Genomic DNA, 24,879 nt, shown 5'->3' on the forward strand with positions numbered 1-24,879 from the left:
CTCTGCTGCTTCAAGGCTCCGACTTCCAGACTCTTTTAAACAGTGCCCCTGGTTATGTCAGGCCCACCTAGCATAATCTGTCTTCTGATGAATTAAAAATCAACTCATTTGGGACCTTAAATATACCTGCAAATTCCCTTCACCTTTTCCGTGTAGCATAACCTAAATGTAAGCATGACATCCATTATGTTCCCAGGCCCTCCCACACTCCAGGATGGGAGACGGGGCAGGGCACTCACACCAGGGCATGAGAATCTCCAGCAGCTTTCGAATTCTACTACAACACGTGATTCTGGACTTGAGAGATTTTGATCCTAATGTTTGTCACCTGGGAAGATTTACGTTAGTTCAAAATAATATCTTTTGATCTTCTTAACTTTGCCAAAATACTGTCCAACAAAAGACCTACCTAAGAATCTTACCTTAATGCCATTAAATTAGACAAATGGTAAGGACATTTGTGTTCCAAATTTATCTACACTCTCTAGCTAAACTGTCAACTCTAAGGTTTTCATTTTTTTTCTAATTTTTATTTAAAATTTTTAAAAATTATTTTTATTTTTATACAAACCATTTTCACTTTTTAAATTGATGTATAGTTGATTTACAATGTTGTGTTAGTTTCAGGTATACATCAAAGTGTTTCATATATATATATATATATATATATATTATTTTTCAGATTCTTTTCCATTATAGGTTATTACAAGATATTGACTATAGTTTCCTGTGCTATACAATAGGTCTTGTTGTTTATCTGTAAGGTTTTCAATTTAATCTGTGTAGATGAGAATAGTAAAGAAAAAAAAAATTAGCAACTTTTTATGCTTTATAAAAATGAGAATGGGGGCTTCCCTGGTGGTGCAGTGGTTGAGAGTCCGCCTGCCGATGAAGGGGACATGGGTTCGTGCCCCAGTCCAGGAAGATCCCACATGCCGCGGAGCGGCTGGGGCTGTGGGCCATGGCCGCTGGGTCTGTGTGTCCAGAGCCTGTGCTCCACAACCTGAGAGGCCACAACAGTGAGAGGCCCGCATACCGAAAAAAAAAAAAAATGAGAATGAAAAGATGTATGTGTACTATTGCCCACATGTTGAACACACGCACTCATACACGCAAACATGCACATATTCATGCATCCTTCAGAACTCACACACGCCCAAGGTGGAATTGGCTTGCGGCTGTCCATTCTCCAAATGAGTGAGGGCTTCCTTTGACCCTGTGAGACCTAGTAAAAGAATGGAAAAACTCAGTGATCCTTGTGGAAGGGGGGCCTTGTGTGAGGACCCTAGGGCGTATCAGAAGCCAACATGTACCGTTGATTCTCAGGATAGGGACTGTTGCCAGGGGGTGTTGGTGTGGAAAGTGCTGTCCAGACTCTGGTGGCCTCCGAATGTGGTTCAGGCCGCCTTAGCTGCTGTTCAGACAGGAATGCAGTGAAACTGAGCAGAATCCCTTTGTGGGCTGGGAGCTATGAATCCTCAATGCTTCCTTCCCCCCCACCCCCACATCCACCCAGCGCCACTTCCTCTCTGCTTTACCTTCTAAATATCCCTCCCTTCCACCCCCTTCTCTCCACCTCCTCTGCTCCCATCCTGGTCTAAACCACCATGATCCTCTGCCCGCCTAAATGATGAAACAGCTTCCCTGCACCCTCCCTGGCTCCCCTCCAATCACTTCCCTGCAGAGTAGTCAGAGTACTTGCTTCCAACTTCAAAGCTGCTCAAACAGTTCCTTGTGCAGAACCCATGCGCAGTTTCTACCAGCACTAAATGCCAAGACCAAAAGCCTTAACTCATCTCATAAGAATGTATAGCCTGCCCGCTCTGTCTTTTCCATTCTTATTCTGCTCTCTCTCTCTCTTTCTCTCCTTCTTCCTCCCATTCATCTGCAGTCCAACAACACTGGTCTTTTTTTTTTTTTTCCTTTTTTTTAAAGTTCTTCAAATGTGCCACACTCTTCCCCACCACAGGGCCTCTGCACAGCCATTCCCCCTGACTTTCATGGTGAACACCTACATATCCTTCAGAACTCAGCTAGAATGGAAAGCTTCCTCTGGGAAGCTGTTCTCATCCCCTGCTAGTCTGGGTTAAGTCCCTCGGGTAGCAGAAGGTATTTTCCAAAAATGGTCATGGCAATATTTCCTATCCCCCATGCTATTCCAGAACCTGGTCACTCACCACTTTCTGGAGTCTGTCAGCCCTTCTCTTGAATTTGGGAGGGACTTTTGATTCTGTGTGACTTGCAAAGGTAGATCAGAAAAGGCTATAATGCTGCCACCCGGCTCACTTACTCCTCTCAGGATGATTGGTTTTGGAACCTAGCTGCCATATTGTGAGGAAGCTCAGGCTGCATGAGAAGGCCACATGTAGGCAATCCTGGCAACAGCCCCAGCACTGGTTTCAACCTACAGCCAGAAGCAACTGACGACATGTGAGTGAGTAAACCTTCAGAGGATTCCAGTCTCAGCCTTCCAGCCACCCAACTGACACTGAGGGGCTAAGGATGAGCTATTCCTGCCAAGTATGCCCAAATTGTAGATTGGAGAGAAAAATAAATGTTCTTATCATTGTAAATCTCTAAATCTTGAGATGGTTTGTAACACAGCCATAGTAACTGGAACATAGTAACTATTACACTTGTACCTTCTCTTTGAAGTATCTATTACAGTTGAAACCTTACATCTGTGTTTGGGATTATTTGATTCCTATCCTTCTTGAAAGACTGATGACTCTGTGAGGGTAAAAGCCTTGTCAGTTTTATTCTCCATACTACTCCTGACCCCTGGCAAATGATGCACTCATTGCCAATGGGCAGCCAACTCAGCTTTCCTGCACCTCTTCACATATAAAAAGAGATACCAAATAAAGATGATATGCAAGAGACTGTGGATGGCAGAGGAGAGGTCGGGTAGCTTCTTGAAAGAGAGGACATTTGGGTTGTAGTTTGCAGGATGTGTAGGGTGCTTTCTGTGTAATGAAGAGATAGAACGGGGATTTCGGCAAGGGAAATAATATGTGCTGATGTATGGGGCCAGGAAGCAGCCAAGCTAGGCAGACATTGACAGGAGGTTCTGCACAGAGAGAGGGCAGCTTGCTTGGGTGGAAAATTCTGCAGGAACAGGTTCCTAAGGGCCAGGTTTTTATTACCTTCAATGCTGCATGTAGGTGCTTAGATTTCATTCACAAGAAATAGGAAGATCTTGGAAATTTGGAAGCAGCTGTGGAATGATCTCAGTTCTTGATAGCACTGGGACTGGAAAAACTGGTTAAGAAACTCCCGAACTGGTCTAGTGGGGAAGTAATGGGATCAGGACTAGAGAAGTGAAGATAACAGAATCAGGACTAAGTCAAGAGCAATTTAGTAAAAGTTCACCCTCGGGCCCTGTATTAGGGTGCTGTGTGCCCATATCCTGTTGTTACATCAACCTTATAAAGCAGGGGTCCAGAACACTTTTTTAGTACATATATCAGGCGTGTAGATCTTAGCATCTGTCGCAGCTCTTCACCCTGCTGTTGTAGTGCAGATAGCCAGAAATGACCGGTAAACGAGTGGGCGTGCCTGTGTTCCAATAAAACTTTATTTTACAGACACCGAAATTTGAATTTCATAGAATTTTCACGTGTCACGGAATAGTCTTCTCAGATTTTTTCCAACTTATAAAATTGTAAAAACCATTCTGAGCTTGCTTGTGGAGCCGGACAAATGCAGGAAGCAGGTCTTGGTTAGCGCACACGTGGTATATAATGCGTTTTAGTAGCATTTCAGTTTTAAGGGTAAGAGTCTACAGGGAACCTTCAAGAAGCCCCGCCTTCCATGACGTCAGCAGGCCGCGCCTCCGAGGGCGGGGCCAGCGCATGCGCGGCCGGGCCTCGGGCGGGGGCGGGGCGGGCCGCGGCTCCGACTTCCAACATGGCGCACGCTGGCGGCGGCGGCGGCGGCGGCCCCGCGGGTCGGGGGCTGAGCGGCGCCCGCTGGGGTCGCTCGGGCTCTGCGGGCCATGAGAAGCTGCCGGTGCACGTAAGTGGTGGTCCAGCCCTCCCTGGGAGACCCCCGTCGTCTAGCCTCCGCAGGCTGGCGCCCCCCACCGGGCCCCGCCCGGCCCTCGGCCTCCCCTCCGCTCGGCCCCAGACCCCCGACTCCCCACCTCCGCCCTTCGGATGTCCGGCCCGTCCCCCTCCCGCCAGGGACCCCTGCTCCCGTCCTCTCCTACGCCGACCGCAGCCCACCTGGACCCTCCCCCCTCCCCTCAGGTGGAGGACGCCCTCACCTACCTGGACCAGGTGAAGATCCGCTTCGGCAGCGACCCTGCCACTTACAATGGTTTCCTGGAGATCATGAAGGAGTTCAAAAGCCAGAGGTACCAGCGGGGCCCCTACCCATCCCGGGGGAACACCCTGGGCCTCAGTTTGCCTGAGCGGGGTGGGAACCCCCAACCCCGACTGCCCCTCAACAGGGTGACCCCTTGTGCAGGTTGTCGAACTTCTGGGAGCCTCAGTTCCTTCTTCCAAAAAACGAGACGGAAAGGTACCCCCTTGTGGAGCTGTTGCGGGGATTCCTGGAACGAGGGCGGTGATGGGGTGCGGCGAGTGTGAGGCAGTCGAGCAAGCAGAGTCGGATCCTGTCTTTACTCAAAATGTTGATTTTTAAAAAGAGTTTTGTTCGTTGGGGATTTTTAAAAATTATTTTAGATTTTTTTTACAAGCACTGCATGAAAATGTTATTTGATTGTCGAATGTTTACGCACTCTCTTAAATCTTATCCCCAAGGTGAGTGCCTCACTTGCCTCACCCTAGTGCCAGGCCTGCTTGGAAATAATGCGCATAAAATGCTTAGTAAGGAACCTGGCACTTATAAGGCATTTAAAACACGTTAGCTGTATTCATAGGCACAGAATCAGGAGTGTTAGAGATAGACGGGGTACCTCCCAATGGATAGTGAGCTTGTTTTACAGGGGCTCACTGAGGCTTAGAGTGGGCCAGCGGTTTGCCCAGATCCACCTTAGGAGCAGGGACGGGACCAGAACTCGGTCCCTCTGACTTAGATTCTAAAGTGTCACATCCCCACTGTGCTGCTTCCCCCTCTGAGGAAATACGGCAGGGCCCACCTGGTTTCCTTCCACAGGCATGATGCTAAGACCTTGGCCCTGACTGCAGCCCTATGGGAGACCATATCTCTCCCCTCAGATTCTTAGCAGCTTTCATACTTGCAGGGCCTTTGACATTTATACATTATAGTCACTTGCTGGGAACAACTCCTGTGTCATAGTCTCCTAATTCATATGAAATGAATCTGTCTCCCGTTTAGAGGGCTTTAACCTTCTGTCACTTCTTGGAGCCCAGGACTTGCAGCTGGCTGTCCTGACATTTTCAGAACCTAGCACATGTGCTTGCGGTGTTTCGGGAGCCGTGCTGTATACTTATTCTGTAGGTTTTGCCAGGAAGGCACAGGGAGCCCAGGCCCAGTTGCCTTGGCAGTGGATCACTGTGGGCAGAATCACGCCAGTCACATTTGAGGGTGCTTCATTGTCTGTTGAGGAGCTCGTGCCATGGCACAGTAAGGGAGGAGTCGATTCTGCTTTCAGTTTGCTTCCCGAGACGCTTCTGCCCACTCTCATTCTTCGTTCCAGCATCGATACTCCTGGAGTCATCCGACGAGTGTCGCAGCTCTTCCATGAACACCCTGACCTGATTGTTGGATTCAACGCTTTCCTTCCTCTCGGGTACAGAATAGACATTCCCAAGAACGGCAAGTTAAACATACAGTCGCCTCTGTCGAGCCAGGTATGCCGCTGCAGTGGTTTGAGTGATCTGGCCTTAGCACAGCCCACCGTGGTACTCAGGTACTCAGGCCGGACAGCGTGGCTCATGTATTTCACTGCTGGAAAGCTGGTGAAGAGCTGATCTTTTTCTTAAAATGCTTCTAGCAGAAATCAAAGTAGATTGAAACACCTAAATAGGCAGCCTCTGCATCCCAAATTGATCCATTTGGCGGATTTAAATCAAGAGCGGATGTGTCTGTGTGTGTCAGGGAGGCATTCTCCTGACACAGTTGTACATCCAGTCAAAATAATCGCATCCACAGTCACGGAGGTCTTGGTTTGAGGCTCTCCCTCTGAACGCACTAGGCAGGCCACACTTGTACTTGGGCCTGCGGTCCCTCTGATCACCCTCGGTGCCACCCACAAAATAAAGTGGTGGAGATGCATGTGTGACTAGCCACGTTTATTGTTGCTGTGCTTCATTCACCTGCCAACAGGATCATTGACTGAGCTCAGGCTTGTGGCTTTTGTGGCCCTTCTTTCTTGAGTGACAGGTTGCTGCCTCTTCTATCTATGCAGTCCCTTCTTGTGTTTGCTCAACAGATCCCCTGAGAAAAAGAAAGCCTGTTTGAGCTTTACTTTTATAAGGTAGTGGTTGTCTTTTTCTCTCTTCGGCCCTGTTGCCATTTAGGGCCTAACCCTTTGCTGCAGGGGTGCTGTCCAGGGCATTGTGGGCCTGGCCTCCACCCACTAGGCCCTCACCCAGTCAAGACGGCCAAAAATGTCTCTAGACATAGCCAAGTGTCTCCTGGGAGCAAAAATCACAGCATTGAGAAGTGCTGGTGTAAATGAACGAGCTCTTTCAACCTCCTCCATCTCTGCCCCAGGCGTTTTTGCAGGGAAGGCAAAAATCTACTCTGGATGCATTTTGTAGGTTTCTCCTCTGATGATAAAGGAGATTGCAGTTTCATATCAATTAGGGAGTCTGGATTTGAAAAGAGAGCAGTGAGAGGCAATGTGGCAGTGGCTGGTCCCTCTCCGAGGGGGGCTGGCACATAAATTCTGCCTTTTCTCTATACAAGGCAACCTCCACCATCAGCACATTGTCTCATTAAAGCCGAGGAGTGCACCTCAGTTTTAAAAGGAACTTGGAAGCCTTCGGCTACTGAATTCCAAAAGCTTCCCTTTCATGTTTGCAAATGGAGCCCCAGGAGCCAGAGGTAGCGCTCCCTCCTCCAGATGATAAAAGCCTTAGCGGAGATTAATCTTCAGAACAGTCATGGCTAGGGGAGAAAAGCAAGCTCGTTTGCAGGAGGGTGTGCAGGAGCACTTTGCTGAGTCTGAAGTGCTGCGTAAACACTGAGTGTCATTACCATCGCTCGTTAGGAAAGAGCCGGAGTCCAAGACCTAAATTGCACTCCACGTGTGGAATTCTCCTTCTCAAGCCCTGTTGGAGTAACTGCTCTTGGGGCTGGATCTCCACATGAGCCTCACCTTCCCTTAAGTAGCCAGAAGGCCCCTGCTGCTCCACACACAGCTTCCAGGACTATTGGAGAGATAAGGAGACCGGACCAGTCTTGTCTGCCCCTAGGCGGATTTCATGACCGCAGGTCTATTAACTTGAAGATGGGCTTGATGAGAACTTTCCCTTGATAGCTGCCTACCAGGGCTTTACGGTCTTGCTGCAGCCTGGAAACAGCCATATTTAGGGCCCCTTCCTCAGGGGGAGAGGTACGTGCCCTTCGTTCCCTCGGGACACGTGCCACCCATGTGGTTTCAGTCACATCCACGGACCTGCCATGTTTCCAGCCCTGCTTCACGCCAGGCGCAAACGCAATGTCCTCTCAGCTTCCTAGAGTCCTTTTTGAATCCACCGTAGCCTAAGAACTTTATAGGGCTCCCTACGCGCCAGTCCCCTGGTGATTTTTTTTTTAATTGGTTTTTCTAGCTTCACTATTTTGAAGTATAGCTGCGTGTGTGTGTGTGTGTGTTTTCCATTTTTCATCTCGTCATGTATCCTGTCAACTATAGACAAGGAGGGAATAGTTCTTAGATGCTGAGGAAGATAAATAAGTCTTAGCCTGTGGGGAGCCTTTTATGCAGGGTTTCTCAGCCTTGGCACTGTTGCCACTGGGGCCAGATCATTCTTCCTTGTGGGGACCATTTTGTGCTCTGTAGGGTGTTGAGCAGCATCCCTGGCCTCCACCCACCTGATACCATTTGCACCCCCTCCCCCAATATGACAAACTGAAATGTCTCTAGACATTGCCAGGTGTCCCCTGGGGGGCAGAATCGCCCCAGTTGAGAACACTAAGGGGAAGATAGACATGTGCCATCATGTGGGTAGTGTGACCAGAGAGGGGCCGGGGACCATGGCAGGAAGAACGTCCCCTTGCTGCAGCTGCAGCCTCCTGAATCAACATCTTTTGGGATCTGGTTGGCCTTAGTTGTAACGTCACCTCCTCAGAGAGCCCTCCACTCCCATCCCCAAGTCATTTTCACACCACCCCGTTTTGTATACTTCAAAATAACATAGCAAAGCTAAGAAATAAAAAATCCACTGTTTCTTGTTGGTTTGCCTTCCCTGGTAGACTGAGTCCTCCAGATTAGACAGGAGGACTACGTCTGTCTTGTTCACAACTGTCCCCGTTCCGGGACATCAGAGGGATGAGACACTGGATGTCAGTGGGAAAGTGATGAATCTTGGCTGCTGGGTCTTGTTCAGGATGGACCCTGCCTCTTAGGGCCGGCCCTCTTGTGCTTGGCTGGGATGACAGCTGCTTGGGTGATAAGTAAAGAGATAAACCTTGAGGTGCAGCTTGTAATTTAGTGACCCCTTTACGTTCAAAGGGAAGCTGACCATCTTCCCTCTGGGAAGGGTCATTCGAAGTTCAGTCAGTTCCTGGGAGGTTGCCTCTCGTGTTTGTCTTAGTCACCCATGGAGCAGGTGTAGGCCACCTCTGTGCCAGGTGCTGAGGTTCGTTCAGAGTCCTGGCTCTCAGGGAGCTTGCATGGTTGAGATGGGGACTCATGTGAGACACATATGGACAGATGTGAAATACAGGAGGGAGTTCAGTGCTGCAGGTGACAGACAGCAGGGGCCAGGCCTGGGGAGGTGCCATGGGCAGAGGCCGAGTGAGGGGAGCAGGAGCCATGCCTGTGTCCCCCCGGGGAGTCTTCCTGGTGGGGACATAGAGGCCTGAGGTGGGAACGAGTGGGTGTGCCTGAGAAACAGCCAGGAAGCTGGTGGGGTCAGAACCCGAAGCAGAGCGTGTAGGAGAGAGAGCCAGGAGCGTGGGAAGCCAGGGGAGAGTTCTGGAAAGGCTGCTCTGGCTGCTGTGCCAGAAGTGGACTGAGGGGGCAAGAGCGGATCTGGGAGGCTCGGGAGGAGCGTGGGAGCCAGTTGGAGCGTGATGTGGGCCAGGGGTGGGTGTCAGTGAAAGCTAGAAAAATCAGTGAGATCACCAGGGGTGATTCCGGGATGCCTGAGTCTCTGGGTGAAGGCAGCACCTGCTGGGATGACCAGTGGGGGTGGGCCGGGGGGCTCTTCTGTGTTTGGAAAGTCCATCTGAGGCGTCTCTTAAATATCCAGGTGGGGCTGTATGTGGACACTCAGATGGACAAGTTGGCTGTGTAGGGTGCTTATCAGTGTCTAGGAGGCGTTTCTAACTGTGCCTGGTTGAGGCCACCCACAGCAGGCAGAAAAGACAAAAGCCTGGATTGTTCTAGAAGTTTAGACCAAGGGTTGACAAACTGTGGCCCAGGGAACAAAGCCAGCTTATTTTTGTATGGCTGGTCATTTTTACATCTTTCAGATTACTTAAAAATTTTTTTTAAATTGTGGTGATATTTATGTAACATAAAATTCATCATTATGACCATTTTAAAGTGTCCAATTCAGAGGCTTTTAGTGTATTCACAATACCATGCAACCACCACTACTAATCCCAGAACATTTCTATGACCCCAAAAAGAAACGGTACTTCCCAATTCTGCCCCCACCCAACCAGCCCCTGGCAGCCACTAATCCACTTTCTGTCTCTGTAGAGTTTCCTCTTCAGGATACTTAATATAAATGGAACCATATACTATATGTCCTTTTGTGTCTGGGCTTCCTTCTCTCAGCATGTTTTCGAGGTTCATCCATGTTATACCAGAGCCTCATTCCTTTTTAAGGCTGTAAAATATTCCACTGCAGGTGTGGACCGCATTTTGGGCACCCGTTCATCAGTTGATGGACAGACATGTAGGTTTTTTCCACCTTCTGGCAATTGTGAACACTGCTGCTATGAACATGCATGTACAAGGATTTGTTTGAGTACCTGTCTTTGGTTCTGTGGGTGGATACCTAGGAGTGGAATTGCTCAGTCACCTGGTAACCATGTTTAACTTACTAAAGAATCCCCAGACTGTTTGCCACAGCAATTGCACCATTACTGTCTGGCCTTTTGCCGAGCCCTGGTCTCCAGGGGTGCTTCTCCCATCTTGTCACGGTGACTCACTCCAGGGAATTGGAAGAGGCACGTGGTGCTTGAAAATGCCGGGGAGGGAGCTCCCCACAACCTCCTCTGAAGCAAACCTCGGCTCCGAGGCTGCTCAAGGACTGTTCCCTTCCCCCACTGCCCCTGTCCAACTCCTTCCAGCCCTTTCTGCCGCCAAGCCTGTGTACCATGAAGGAACGTGAGCACAGACTTCTGTGAGCTTAAGCAAAGGTAATCAGGAACAGCGTCCCCAAAGTGCCATAGAACAAATTCTAGTGCCAGGGAGAAACGGTGCTTAGAGTTGTGACTGCTCTGGATCTTTTGTGTCTGTTTTCCTCAGCTCAGACTTCCTAGAATTGCCTCCATACCCATTGTCATGGGCTAAATTGTGCCCCCACCACACCCCCAAATTCATATCTTGCAGTTCTAACCCTCAGTATCTCAGAATGTGACTGTATTTGGAGATGGGGTCTTTACAGAGATAATTTAGGCAAAATGAGGCCATTAGGATGGGTCTCAATCCAGTCTGACTGGTGTCCTTATAAGGAGAGGAAATTAGGACACAGGGAGAGACCCCAGGGATATGTGTGCACAGAGGAATGACCCTATGAGGACACAGCGAGAAGACACCTGTCTACCAGCCAAGAGGCCTCAGGAGATACCAACCCTGCTGGCACCTTGATCTTGGACTTCCAGCCTCCAGAACTTCAAGGAAGTAAACGTCTGTTGCTGACGCTGCCCAGCCTGTGGTATTTGTTGTGGCAGCCCCAGCGCACTAGTAGACCCACTCAGGTGCCAGTGGGTGTGCCTGGCAGAGGTGTCTGTTGTGATGACAGTTCTGCAGCAGTGGGCAGCAGTGTGCCCAGCGTCCCCTGGAGTCTAGGGTCAGCTGTGGGTGCCAGAGGCAGTGCCAGGTGCCACAGGGGATTTTTTCCTTCATCGGTCCAGCTGATCATCCCCAACAGTGGATGAAGCCCACTCTGTTCCAAGCACTGTTCCAGGCACTGAGGATATAGCATTGACCAAAATAGAATCCCTGCCCTCCTGGAGTTTGCCTTCTCATCAGGGCTGGAGAGACAATAAGATAAGTAAAATACGTTTCCTGTAGGAAGGTGATATGTGCTGTGGAGAAAAATAGAGCAAGAAAGGGGCTCAGAGTGCTGGGAGATAGGAGGCATTTTATTTTGGTGCAGGATGGTTCTGGAAGACTCGCTGAAAGGTGGTGTGTTAGCAAAGACCTAAAGCTGAACCGGAAGGATCCCAGCCTGCCCGAGACCCAGTTGGGGACCTGCAGGATGCCGAGGGTCGCTCCCAGCAGCCCAGCTGTGGTCAGTGGCAGAGGGAGGCCGTCCTCAGGACCACACACAAAATTCCCGTTTAGAAGCAGAAACATCACCTCCTTTGGGGGCTGGTCCTGTCCCACTGTGAATTAGGATTCTGACTTCCCAGGAGAGAGACGTATGTCTGTTTTTTATTTTATTTTTTTTTTTTGCTTTACGCGGGCCTCTCACTGCTGTGGCCTCTCCCGTTGCGGAGCACAGGCTCCGGACACACAGGCCCAGCGGCCATGGCTCACGGGCCCAGCCGCTCCGAGGCACGTGGGATCCTCCCAGACCAGGGCACGAACCCGCGTCCCCTGCATCGGCAGGCGGACTCTCAACCACTGCGCCACCAGGGAAGCCCTGTTTTTTAATTTTTATTAGTACTGACAGAAAAGCACATCAGTGGAGAGCATGCTTGATGACTGTTCAGGGCCCATCTCTCTTCTCTCAAGTGACTTGCCCCAGGCCTAGCACCAAAAGTCCCGCAGCCCTGGGCAACCTGGACAGTGGGCCCTCCTCACCTGCAGGGTCCCAGTCTCATGCCTGCTGACAGCAGGTGCTTTCACACCTGAAAACAGTCTTGCTGAAATGGGCTGGCCAGAGGTGTGGGAAGACTTTACTCTGCTCCAGAAAGGATTAAACAATCCACTCTTTGTAAATCTCTCCTGAATGCTAATTTCTCCAAGTGTATACAGTGTGCCTCTCAGGTTCATGTTCTTTGAATCTGTGGGAAGGATCAGGCAGAGGTGAGTTCGTGAGACTCCCAGGAACGCTCAGGCACTCAGAATGCCGAGGTGGGGCTGTCTCTGTCTGGGTGCCCCCTCCCTGCTTCTCTCTCTTCTGGCCCCCAGATGTAACCTTTTTCTGCGTCGAAGTAAGAAACTTGGCTCTGTGCTAAGTTTTGCCTGTTCTTAAACACAGTAGCTCAGTCTGGCGTTTCTCACAATCCGTTCCCGGTGTCGGGCCCAACAATAACTCACTGTCGTACTGTTGTCAGGAGAATTCGCACAACCACAGCGACTGTGCAGAGAACGTCAAGCAGCAGATGCTGTATAAGGAGGACAAACCCCAGGTGCCCTTGGAGTCAGATTCCGTGGAATTCAACAACGCCATCAGCTACGTGAACAAGATTAAGACCCGCTTTCTAGATCACCCAGAAATCTACAGGTCATTTCTGGAGATACTGCACACTTACCAGGTAAGAAGCTGTAGGTCACGCTTCTTTGTGGGTGTTTGTGGCATCATCCAATATCAGGTGCATTGGAAACATTCAGATTTTCTAATCTGAATTCATGAGATCCTGGAAAATTCTGATTAGCTCTTTTTTTTAGCATTAATTTTTTTTTTTAGCATGGTAAACTATATATAAATACAAAACTTAGCCAACTTTAAGTGCACAGTTCAGTGGCATTAAGTACATTCACATTGTTGTGCAGCCATCACCATCATCCATTTCCAGAACTTTTTCATCTTCCTAACCTGAAACTCTGTCCCCATGAAACACTAACTGCCCCTTCCTCGTTTCCGCCAGCTCCTGGCGCCCACCCTTCTATCAGTACTTTCTGTCTCTATGAATCTGACTCTGATAGGGATCTCCTAGGAGTGGAATTGTACAGTATTTGTCCTCTGTGCCTGGCTTGTTTCACTTAGCGTAATGCCCTGAAGGTCCATCTGTACTGTAGCATGTATCAGAATGGCCTTTTTAAGGCTGAGTAATATTCCATTGTATGGCTATGCCTTATTTTCTTTATCCATTCATCCATCAGCAGACAGTTGGGTTGCTCCCACATTCTGGCTATTGTGAATAACGCTGCTGTGAACATGGGTGTACCTGTTGGAGTTCTATCTAGGTTTGATTTTAATTTGCCCCTTGAGGCACCTCTGCACCCTCAATAGGAAACACACATTAGAGGATTAAAGAAGAACCCAAGAAGATAGTTTTCTTTTTATAAGATGGTTTAGTTATTGTTTAGACAATAAACTACCCTTGATTTATGCTGATTACAACTGGGCTTTGTGCCAGGTGCTGGGTCGACAGGGATGAATGGTTGCTGTTGCTTAGGAGTTCAGTTTAGAAGTGGAGGAAACTTGGAAACGATTAGGGTGGACGAGAAGGACTGTGTGTAGGACAGGTGTGTCAGGGTTGAGGGCTGCTGACCCCATAGCGGGTTACGGAGAGGATACTCAGGTTGAATCTTGGCAAATCAGTCAGAACCATCAGGCAAAAGGTGGACTCTCGGTGCTGGGAATGGCCTGTGCAAAGGCCCAGGGGTCAGAGCAGGCAGCTGGCTTCAGGGGACTTAGCAGGAAGTGCAGGCAGGCGGGTGGCAAGGGACCTCTGTGTCATTCAAGGAGTTCGGATGTCATCCTCACCCAGACATGGAGTTTCTGATGCCTTTAATTTTTCTAAGCAGCAGAACCCACTTTTAAAAATGAAATCTTCGGGCTTCCCTGGTGGCGCAGTGGTTGAGAATCTGCCTGCCGATGCAGGGGACACGGGTTCGTGCCCCGGTCCGGGAGGATCCCACATGCCGTGGAGCGGCTGGGCCCATGAGCCATGGCCGCTGAGCCTGCGCGTCCGGAGCCTGTGCTCCGCAACGGGAGAGGCCACAACAGTGAGGCCCACATACCACAAAAAAAAAAAAAAAATGAAATCTTCTGCACAAACTTGATAAGTGAAATAAAAACATGGGATTCTTTTTAGCATAAATGTTTAGGATCAGATTGATAGCATTTGCTCCCTGTAAACCCACTGGAACTGTTTCAATAATCTAAACATTTTGTGGGCAGTGGTGCCAGTGACATGCTTGGTCCTGTCAGCCTCACGTCCAGTGTCTGCATGGTCCTTGTACGGCATTGAGAACTTCCTGCTTCTCATAGTTAAGTGGTTGCAAGTGGCAGCTGTGAACGTCAGTCTGTGTGGAGGGGTGATGTTGTGATCATAGGGGTTTATGGGCTCTTCACAGATTCCGTGGGGTCCACATCTCGGGGTGGAAGGATTGTTAGAGGGAAGGCCGGCAGGTATCTGTTGTGTTGATGGGAATTGTGGGGGTGGGGGCGAGGGGTGGTTTGTTGGAGTTTAGAGAAGTTAAAGTGACTTATCCAAGGTCCTAGCAAAGGGCCACGGGTTGATTTGGAGAAACCGTGAGGAAGGAAGTATGACTCAGTGTTCCCCAGCCAGAGCCACAGTGAGTTGGTTGGAAATGCAAGCTGCCTGGGCCTCCCCTCAGAGTTGCCGCCCCAGGTCCTGCCCAGCATCTGCTTTTTGAACAAGCCCCCTGGCGACTCTCAGGTGGCCTGCTTCTTCAAAAGGAGCTGGAAATCTGAATTTCTGTGTGAGTTTCTTCCTGATTTTCAAACACTGATGTGGATTTTTAAAAGACACTGTGAGGCCAAAGCAGCAGCTCTAGGGCCACACGTTACTGTTTTTTATCTCTGTTGGGCCTCAAGTCAGACCTTAGCTGTGCCCCCTGCCACCTCAGAGCCCTTTCCCTCACCTCCCTGAACTTCGGGGTTCTAATCCATAAAATGGTTATAGCTCTGGTGGTGCTGATCCCAGTTAAATATGGTTAACCGAGGTCACTGATGCTGCAAGCACAGTGCTTGCCTCAGGTCAGCCATGGGCAGCTGTTTCCTTTATACAACTTCGAACATATGTCGTGTGCCTGGATGAGCACAGCCAGTTCTGCCCTGATGTCCCCCCGAATGACCGTGCTTTGCAAATAAATGCTCACCAACCACAGGTCTTATGGGAAAACGGGGTCAGGGCGTGAGACTCAAAAACTGTGTCAGCAACACATTAAAAAATGATAGGTTGGGCTTCCCTGGCTGCGCAGTGGTTGAGAGTCCGCCTGCCGATGCAGGGGACACGGGTTCCTGTCCCGGTCTGGGAAGATCCCACATGCTGCGGAGTGGCTGGGCCCGTGAGCCATGGCCGCTGAGCCTGCGCGTCCGGAGCCTGTGCTCCGCAATGGGAGAGGCCACAGCAGTGGGAGGCCCACGTACTAAACCAGTAGTGCTGTTGTACGCACATTAAATGACTAAGCATGATGTGAATATTGCAGCACATCCGGCACTTGACCTTGGAAAAGACCTGAGTGTCATGTGTAGACATGGGTGTGGAAAGGTTGCAGCCTGCGGGTCACTGTGAGATACCAGGAGGAGGTTTCCTAAAATGGGATGGGTTGTCACCCCAGAGGGGGGTCAGGCAGAGTGTCTCTAGCAGATGAGGGAGCGATGTTCGGGGCGTGTGTATGTCGGGGGTCGTGTTTTACCAGGTGGCTTGGCTCAGCCGGGTGCACTTTTCCACATTCACCCTGTGTTGCTCCTGGACAAAATCCTGCCTCAGCAAATGCAGAATCCATACCACACCCAAATCATTCCCTAGTCCGTGTTCCAAACAGATTTATGTTCAAAACAGGTGTTAGAGCAGAACTGACCCTCTCTGCAGGAAAATTCCCAGGAGGTACGTCCCTAGGTCAGAGGGTGTGCGCTCAGCACATGATCACAGATGGCGCCAGGCTCCCCTCTGCCGGTAGCACCAATCTTCCTTTCCGCCTTGTAATGAGAGCGCCCAGTTCCCCACACCCTCATCAGAAATCACCAGTCCTTACGCAATCTGATGAGCAAAAATGCTGCGACGCTGTTTTAAATTGTATTTCTTCAAACATCACTCAGTCTGATCACTGTTTCATTTGTATAGGGATGATTTGTATTTATTCTCTGAGCTGAATGGTCTTTGCCTGTTTTTTTCTTTGGCCTTCAAGTGTCCCGGTGACTTTGGTCAGGAGAGGGTGGAGGCAGTTTTTTCTCCCCCCAAAACAGGTGCTCCGTGTGCCAGGATTGGAGAGTAGCTTTCCTCGGGGTACATAGGGCCAAGAGGGGAGGGCGTGCGAAGGGCTCCCCATTCCTTGTCTCTTCCCCCTTTGCAGCTGTGGAGGGGGGATGTCGAAGCCCTGCTGCTGTGCGCTCTGGGAGGGCCTGACACCAGCGCCTCATGCTCTGTCACGTTCCTGGGTGTAAAGTTGACAGGGACTAACTTCTGATGGCCAACTTGAGTTGTGTTCGCTGCTTCCTGCCCTGCCGACCTGGGTCCCATCTGGTCCTCATCTTGTTGCTTTAAGCTCCAGGTCAAGCCATCTTCCTTCCAGAATCCTAGTGACTCTCGGGGAACAGGTCCTTTGACCTCTAAGTCCCTTCCCTTCCTTCTTCACCCTCTGCCCCTTCCAGACCCAGAGCTAGCTCCTCAGTCCCCTGCCCAGCAGAATGAGTCCCCTTGACCTTGGGAGGACCGTGGGTTCGCCACTGACCTTGCACTTCCCCAGCCTCTGCTCGAGGGTTCTTGAGGGCTGGGGTCAGGTCCTTCCATGACTGTCCCCTCCCACATCCCCTCCGCACTCCCAGCACAGGCCTCATCCATGGCCGGGGCTCAGGCCACGTTGTGCAGCAGGGTCAAGACTCAAGCGCTCAGGCTGTCCTCCAGAGCAGGGGGTGGGGGAAGCGGGTGGGGAATGGTTGGGGGACACCCGGAGGTGTCAGCAGGGCAGCGGGCTGGGCCCCTCTCCTGGTGGCAGCAGTCGTGGGCTCTGCCAGCCAGTTCTCTTTCGTGAGTCATCCCTCTGTCTCCTCCACAGTGGGATGCCTGAATGTCACAGCCTAGGGTGCCTCCTGGTTCCTTGGCTAACGACTCATTTTCCCTTCCCTGAAAATCGGCAGAAGGAGCAGCTGAGCACGAAGGGCCGTCCATTCCGAGGCATGTCTGAAGAGGAGGTGTTCACCGAGGTGGCCAACCTCTTCCGCGGCCAGGAGGACCTGCTCTCCGAGTTTGGACAGTTCCTGCCCGAAGCCAAGCGGTCCCTGGTGAGTACAGAGCACCGACGCCGGTCTGGGGCCACGTTCTCATCAGCCGAACCCCCTGCCGGTGCAGCCCCGAGGCCAGGCCAGGTTTATCCACGTCCCAGACACACTGGGTTCCCTCAGAAGCCGCAGCTGGTACAGACAGGCACGGGCCCCCGGTGCAGGCTCCACCTCCACGGGGGGCTGGCGCAAATCCTCAAAAGGGCTTCTCTGGACAGACAGCAGCCAGAGTGTCTTCCCATGGAGACCTGCCTGTAACCAGGTCCTTGTGGGAAGGTGCGGGAGGGGTCAGGCTCACTGCCTACCCCCTGGAGGGACTGAGTGGAAGTGGACTGAGGCTTGGCAGTGACTCGGGGTGGGAGTGCAGAGAGCTGATATGGAGGAGGGGCCTGCGATGGGGAGGTTGGGGGCGCAGACTGCACTGTCAGCCTGTCTCCCTTTGCTGTGGACTGAGGCCTCCTGATCTGCCCTTTCCATTTCCTCTTTTCCTTTTTTTTTTCCTGTGAACTTATGGCTTTAAAAAAAAAAAAAATTGAAGGAAAATTCACGTAACATAAAACTCACCATTTTTAAATGTACATTTCAGTAGCATTTAGAATGTTTAAAATGTTGTGCAGCCATCACCCCTCTCTAGTTTCAGAACATTCCCATCACCCCAAAAGGAGACCCGTCCCCATTAGCAGTTCACTCCCCATCCCCCTCCTCCCTAGATTCTGGCAACCACCAGTCTGCTTTCTGTCTCTGTGGATTTACCTGTTTGGACATTTCACATAGATGGAATCCTGCAACATGTGGCCTTCTTTCACTCAGCATCATGATTTTAAGGTTCATCCATGATGTAGCATGTGTAGCATGTGTCAGAACTTCATCCCTCCTATGGCTGAATAATAATTCCATTGTGTGGATGGACCACATTTTGTTCATCCATTCATCCATCAGTGGACACTTGGGTTGTTGCAACCTTGCAGTCATTGTGAATCGTGCTATGAACACACATGTACAAATTTTTGTTTGAACACCTGCTTTCAGTTATTTTCTGTCTATACCTAGGAGCGGAGTTGCTGACTCACGCGGAAACTGTATTAACTTTTGAGGAACTGCCAAACTGTTTTCCACGGTGGCTGGACCATTTTACATTCTCACTAGCAATATACCAGGGTTTCAGTTTTCCACATCGTCACCAGTGCTTGAGGTTTTCCTTTTTAAAAAAAATTTATAGCCTTTGTAGTTGGTGTGAAATGGTATCACGGTTTTGATTTGCATTTCCCTGCTGACTAATGATATTGGGCATTTCATGTGCTCATTGGCCATCTGTTTATCTTCTTTGGAGAAATGTCTGTTTAAATACTTTGCACCTTTTTTACTTCGTCTCTGTTGCTGGGTTGTAAGAGTTCTTTATATATTCTTGACATTAGTCCTTTATCAGATATTTTCCTCTATCCTGTAGGTTGTCTTTTCACTTTCTTGTTAGGGTCGATGCACATCAGTTTTAAATTTTGGTCAAGTCCAATTACCTATTTCTTCTTTTGTTGCTCATGTTTTCAGTGTCAAATCTCAGAATTCGTTGCTAGTTCTGAGGTCATGAAGGTTTACCTAAAGTTTTCTTTTAATACTTGTATAGTGTTAGCTCTTATATTCAGGTTGGTGATCCATTTTGAGTTAATGTTTGCGTATGGTGAGGTAGGGGTCCACTTTCATGTGGCAATCCAGTTTGTTGAGGAAACTGTTCTCTTTCCATCATTGCATGATCTTGGCACTCTTGTCAAAAATCAATTGACCATAGTTTTATGGGTTTATTTCTGGACTCAGTTCTAATCCATTGATCTCCATGTCTGCCCTGAGGCCAGCACCACACTGTCATGATTACTGTAGCTTTGCAGTAAGTTTGAAATAAGGAAGTGTGAGTCCCCCAACTTTGTTTTTCTTCAAGATTGTTTTGGCTAGTCAGGGCCCCTTGCAATTCCATATGAATTTAAAGATTGGCTTTTCCACTCCAGCAAAAAAGGCCGTTGGGATTTTGAAAATGATTGCATTGAATCTTTCAACTGTTTGGGGAAGTATTGCCATCGTAACAAGATTAATCCACAAATACACAGCATTTTTCCATTTATTTAAGTCTTTAGTTTCTTTCAGTAGTGTTTCAAAGTTTTTTTTCATTGTGTAAGTCTTGCACCCCCTTGGTTAAATGTATTTCCAAATATTTTGTTCTTTTTGTTGTTGTAAATGGAATTGTTTTCTTAATTTCATTTTTGGATTATTCGTTGCTCATGTATAGAAACACCACTGCTTTTTTGTGTTGATTTTGTATCATGCAACTTTGCCATATCCAGTTTATTAGCTTTGATAGTTTTCGTGGATTCCTTAGGATTTGCTAATAGAGATAGTTTTCTTTCTCCCTTTCCAATTTGGATGCCTTTTATTTCCTTTTTTTGGCCTGATTGCTCTGATGGAACTTCTAGGACTGTGCTGAATAGAAGTGGTGAGAGTCAGCATCCACATCTTGCTCCTGATCTTAGAGGAAAAGCTTTCCATCTTGCACCATTGAGTGTGATGTGAGCTATGGGTTTTCCGTAAGCACCCTCGAGTTGAGGAAGCTCCTTCTACTCCTAGGTTGTTGAGTGTTCTCTTTCCTCTTTGTCCTTGATGACAACTCGGGCTGTGAGCACACAAGAGTCCACCTTCCTGTGTCACCACCGCCTCTCCCGGGTCTGCTTCTCGAATGAAGATGCAGTGGGGGCACAGGACTGGGGGGCAGTGGGTCTTGAAGGAAGGGGCTCGGGGGTGATAGCAGTCTGAGTTTGGATGCTGTTCAAAACTCTTAAGTCGATTGGGCAGACTTCCGGTGTGCAGGTCGGGGCTTGTCCACGTGTTACTGTCTCTGGGACACAGAGCACCATCCCTAAGAGGATGTTCCACCCAGAAGCACTTCCTGACTCAGAGAGAAGCTCTGTGCTCATCCTTTGGGCTGAAAACAAGTCCAGGAGCTGTAGCCAGTCCTGCCCACCCACCCGGAGCCTTGGGTGTCCTGGGGGCCTGGACAGAGCCCCCGTGAGCACACAGCCTGGGCCTCCTCGGGCTCTGGGTGCTGCAGGCAGGCTTGAGCCGGCCGTGTCACCTCCCAGGCCTCGTTGCCTTCTCTCTCACATGGGACTGAGCTGTTGTCCTTTAAGTGCTTCTCGCGGGGCCTGGCTTGTGCTCAGTGTTCCAGAAAGAGCAGCTGCTGTTGTGCTGGGAAAGTAGGCCTAGAATCCCGTCTGGTCGTCTCATCCCCTCCTCCCAGGGTCTCCCTCTGCATCTCCAGGACCAGCCAGCTGCCTGGCCTGCTGGAGGCTCTTGGGGGATACCAGGGGTTGGGGGGGGCGGTTGAAGGAAGCCCTTGTCTGGCCTCCCCGGGGGCAGGGAGCTCACCTCTACACTGGGCCTCTCAGCCTGGCTGCCTCCTCTCGGCCCCACCCCCGAGTCCACCTTTCTCCTCTGAGTCCATTATCTGCCCCGGGGATCTCTCTGAACTTCAGAATCCCTACTTGGTTTTTTTATCCCTGTTCCCAAATAATTGTCCTTTGCAGTCCTAGCATCATTCCCATCTCCTTTCTCTGTATGCTCCTGCTCATCAAAGACCCTCCTAACTTGCTCCAGGGGCCACATGGCTGAGGAGCAGAGGGGTCTCACCACCTCCTTCCCGCTTCATACCCTTCTTGTGTTGGCTTAGCCCAAGGTTGTGGTGCTTGGGCCTCTGTGTCCCTGGGAGCCCAAGCTGCATGCTGTCACCCGCTGTAAAGCCCTGTGTTGCTCCCTTGTACAGTTGGTGGATAGTTTTTGGGTCTCATCCTCTTGGCCTCAAATCTCAGCTCTGACCCTGGCGTTGGCAGCTTTTCCCCTGAACCCCATCCCCGCAGAGATGTGTGCACAGCGGCATCCCTGCGTGGCCTTCCCGGGGTCATTGCTGTCAATGCTTCAGGGTCCAGGGGCAGCCCACCGTCATGGCCTCAGGGAAGAAAGGCCTGGCTCTGTCCCTGGCCAGCTTTTGCTGCTGCACAGCTCACATGAACTCTTTGCAGGCCTTGGTTCCTGAGTTATCTTGATGGGTCAGGTTTGGGGGTGTGTAGAGGCTCTTGCCCTCTGAGAGCTGTGGTCGCAGCGCCCCCTGGTGGACACAACTTGGCATTTACCAAGTTGGACACTGACAAAGCCCACCCTAGAAAAATAAGCATTTCTCTCAGAAAAGCACCTGCCCACAGAGTTTCTTTAACTGGCATTTGTTATCAATTCAGCAGTGTTTTTTTAAAGTGTGCATTGTGTAATTAGAACTGTCTGGTACATTTTAAAAGATTTAATCAACTTTTAAAAATTACTAAAATGCTCATAAATAATTTGTCATATAGAACGATCTTTTCATTAATTTTTAGATTTCTCTTAAAACTGCAGGAAAAAGAAACCAACGGTGAAATTTGATATTGTCCTAATTAAACTCGACTGCTTCGCCTAGATCAGGGCTTAGCAAAGTTTTTCTATAAAGCGTCAGAAAGTAAGTATCTTAGGCTTTGCAGACCAGACAGTCTGTGGCAAAGACTCAGCTCTGCCGTGGTAGCGGGAAAGCAGTCACAGGCCCGTACGTCAACGAATGGGCATGGCTGTGTGCCAGTACAGTTTTATTTACAAATGCAAGCCGAGCCAGCCCCTATGTGAGTGGTCTTTGGGGGTCTTCTGCTTCAGGCATTTGCACATTGGGACATTTAACTGAAACAGAAGAACTGCCTGAATTATTAGGGGAAGATCGGTGGTACTGAGCTTGCCTTCCAGCTGGATGAGCTTAGCCGGGCGAGCAGTGGGTTACCCCCTTTCCTCCCAGCCGCCCCACCCCCACCCCCGCCAAGTCCTACTCAGCACGTCATATTGTCACCTGTCCCCCTCCTTTAGGAATTGGTGTTTGCACCTGTTCTGAGATCTACGGCAAATACCAGTTGAGAATTATTCCACTTTGGGTTCTTGGAGTAGCCTTGGGTCTTCGGATAACTAATCCCTCCAAAGAAGCTTAATCTTCTAAGGGACAGGTTTTGCCTGTAGTTAAACGATAGGTCTTTATTATTATAATTATGAATATAAAAATAGTACATGCTCATGAGAAAAATCAAGCATTCATGAGAGCATCAAGTATGAAAAGTTAACTTCCCTTTTTCCTAGCCTTAGTTTTCTCATAGTGAAGTACTTACAAGTGTCTTATAGTATGTACCTTTCCAGAAATCTCCTCTGAATGTGCAAACAAATGTTTGTCCTTTTAAAGAAGATGGCATCCCATTTGTTCTGCCCCTAGGAGTTTTTTCTGTTTGTCATAACAGTGTATCAGGTACGCCTGTCCCTAGCAGTGACACAGTGGACACAGACACAGAGCTAACTCATAGCTGACAGTTGCCTCTGTTTGGTTTGGATGCACCGCGACTTGTTCACCCAGCCCACGCTTTGGGCTGACAGCACACCCTTCACGTAGTGTCTCTGCATATAGGCCCCGTGGTGGGAGTGGGTGCAGGCAATGTGAACGTAGTGGGGGTGATTGCAGTGTGCTTCTCCAGCCCAGCCCTGAAGAAAAGCCATGATCTGTTCACCTTCCCCCTGCCTGCTCTGACTTTCATACAGATGCAAATGCCGAATAGATCCTCCCAGAACCATTCTTCATAAATATTGCCAACACCCTGACCTGTTAATCAGTGCTTGCTGTAGAGCCTGGGAGGACTAGCAGTGAGCACCCCACTGAGTGATGACATTGTCCCCAAGATGCGTTTTCTTATTCATAGGAAAGATTACAAACTTGGCTGGAACCCCTCCTCCCCCGCTGCAGTGACCTGGCACCATCAGCTGCTTCCTTTTGTTGCCAGGGCCTTGCACGTTGCAGGTCCTCTAGCCTGAAATTCTTTTCCTTTCTGTGGTGCGCTCGAACATACAGGCAGACACCCTGTCAGTGGTCTGCTGGGTGAGCCCCGCACGCCAAGGCCCAGCTTCATTGTCTCCCCACTGAGCCCTCCCTCACCTGTCAGGACCCTCGCCCATCGAGGCCTTCCATGAGCCTTCTCCCAGCCTCACGGTGCATGACTGTGGTGAGCTGGGTACACGGGTCTTTCCTCCAGTAAACGTGAGCATCTTGAGAGCCAGGGTCACCTCGCACTGGGACGGAGCCCCTGGCCCGTGGCAGACAGTGCTTGCTGGGGCCATGAGCTGAGCTGCACATGGTTCCATGCACTAGGATACATTGAGAACCAGCACTGATGGGCCCGGCTGTGTCTCTCCACCGCTGACCACCTCCTGTGTCTGTGTCCTTAGTTCACAGGAAATGGGCCGTGCGAAGTGAACAGTGTCCAAAAGAGTGAGCACGAGAAGAATCTGGAACACAGCAAAAAGCGCTCTCGGCCCTCCCTCCTCCGTCCCGTGTCTGCACCAGCCAAGGTAACTGTCAGCTGCGCACATAGATGTGTGCATGTGTGGACACCCAACAGCCTGGCCTTCTCCATAGATGACTTGAGGAGCAATATGCAGAGACCTGGGGCATGAACCCGAGTCCACGCTCGAGTCCAGCTTGAAATTCACTGGCTGTGGGACCTTGAGAAGTCGACTCACCTGTGAGGTGGCCAGTCACCTGTTCCCCCGGCTCACAAGATTGTGGGAGAAGGAGTGTCACCTCCTCTCGCAGAAACCAGATGTACCGCTCAGTCTGCTCCTTTTCACCGTCACAACTCTTTCACAGGCAGGGCCCCTGTGTACAGTTGTGCAGGTCGGTTACTGCACAAGGTGCCCTGCTAGGGGGTGAGAGGCACTGAGGTCTGGCTCCTGTTGTTCTCATCACCTGTGATGGTGACTTTCTAATTCCATCATTCTTTATGCATTTACTAGTTGGCTTTCTACTGTAAGGAACAGCTTTTTTTCATCTTCATTTATTTAATTGTGTATATCATCATAGACTCGGGTTATAATCCGTGACTATCACTGTTTATCTTGATGCCTAAACCGTCCCAGATCTGGCCAGTGGGGCCCTTTGGGCTGGCTCTTGTGTCCTCTTGACACATCCCCACCATTCTTCAGGCATGTGGGAGATGGTTCTGTAGTGTCCTCGATGTCTCAGCAGAGTGACCAAGTTCAAGTCCCCTTCCCATCACCATGATGGGCCCACAGGGCGAAACAGGCAGGGGAAGAGGTTTCTGATACGATATCTAGGGGCATGTTTCCCTGGCTGCTCTTACTCTATGACAATCCCTCCTGACATCAAAAGTGCTACACTGCTGAAAGTTAGATCCCAGATTGTGGGCAGAGTGGTTGTGTGACCTTTAACCCTTCACTAGGTCATGGAGGCTGAGGTGGGTGGTCCTGAGAGGTTCATCCACGGGAGTCTTGGGCAGACCTCATCCAGCACCTGATGGCGGTTCCCATCAGGAGAGCTCAGTGTTGATGATGTTATGATTCTAATAAAGATGGACAC

The 24,879-nt window shown here is 50.0% G+C and overlaps 1 protein-coding gene across 3 annotated transcripts in view; it reads left to right on the plus strand.

The window, feature by feature from the left end:
* The first annotated feature begins 3,900 nt into the window (after window positions 1–3,900).
* The window catches only part of SIN3B (SIN3 transcription regulator family member B), a 37,855-nt gene continuing 16,876 nt past the window's right edge, over window positions 3,901–24,879 (plus strand). For 2 of the 3 annotated variants that reach the window (XM_059062712.2, XM_059062713.2), the window contains exons 1-6: window positions 3,906–4,017; window positions 4,251–4,357; window positions 5,627–5,780; window positions 12,559–12,759; window positions 17,277–17,420; window positions 23,730–23,852. In XM_059062712.2, coding sequence (XP_058918695.1) covers window positions 3,910–4,017; window positions 4,251–4,357; window positions 5,627–5,780; window positions 12,559–12,759; window positions 17,277–17,420; window positions 23,730–23,852 — 837 coding nt within the window. In that variant the 5' untranslated portion in view covers window positions 3,906–3,909. Of the gene's footprint in view, window positions 4,018–4,250; window positions 4,358–4,470; window positions 4,525–5,626; window positions 5,781–12,558; window positions 12,760–17,276; window positions 17,421–23,729; window positions 23,853–24,879 lie in introns of all 3 variants that reach the window. The other variant, XM_059062715.2, reaches the window with a different exon arrangement.

Source organism: Kogia breviceps, chromosome 4, assembly GCF_026419965.1.
Source record: "Kogia breviceps isolate mKogBre1 chromosome 4, mKogBre1 haplotype 1, whole genome shotgun sequence".
NCBI classification, from domain to species: Eukaryota; Metazoa; Chordata; class Mammalia; order Artiodactyla; family Physeteridae; genus Kogia; species Kogia breviceps.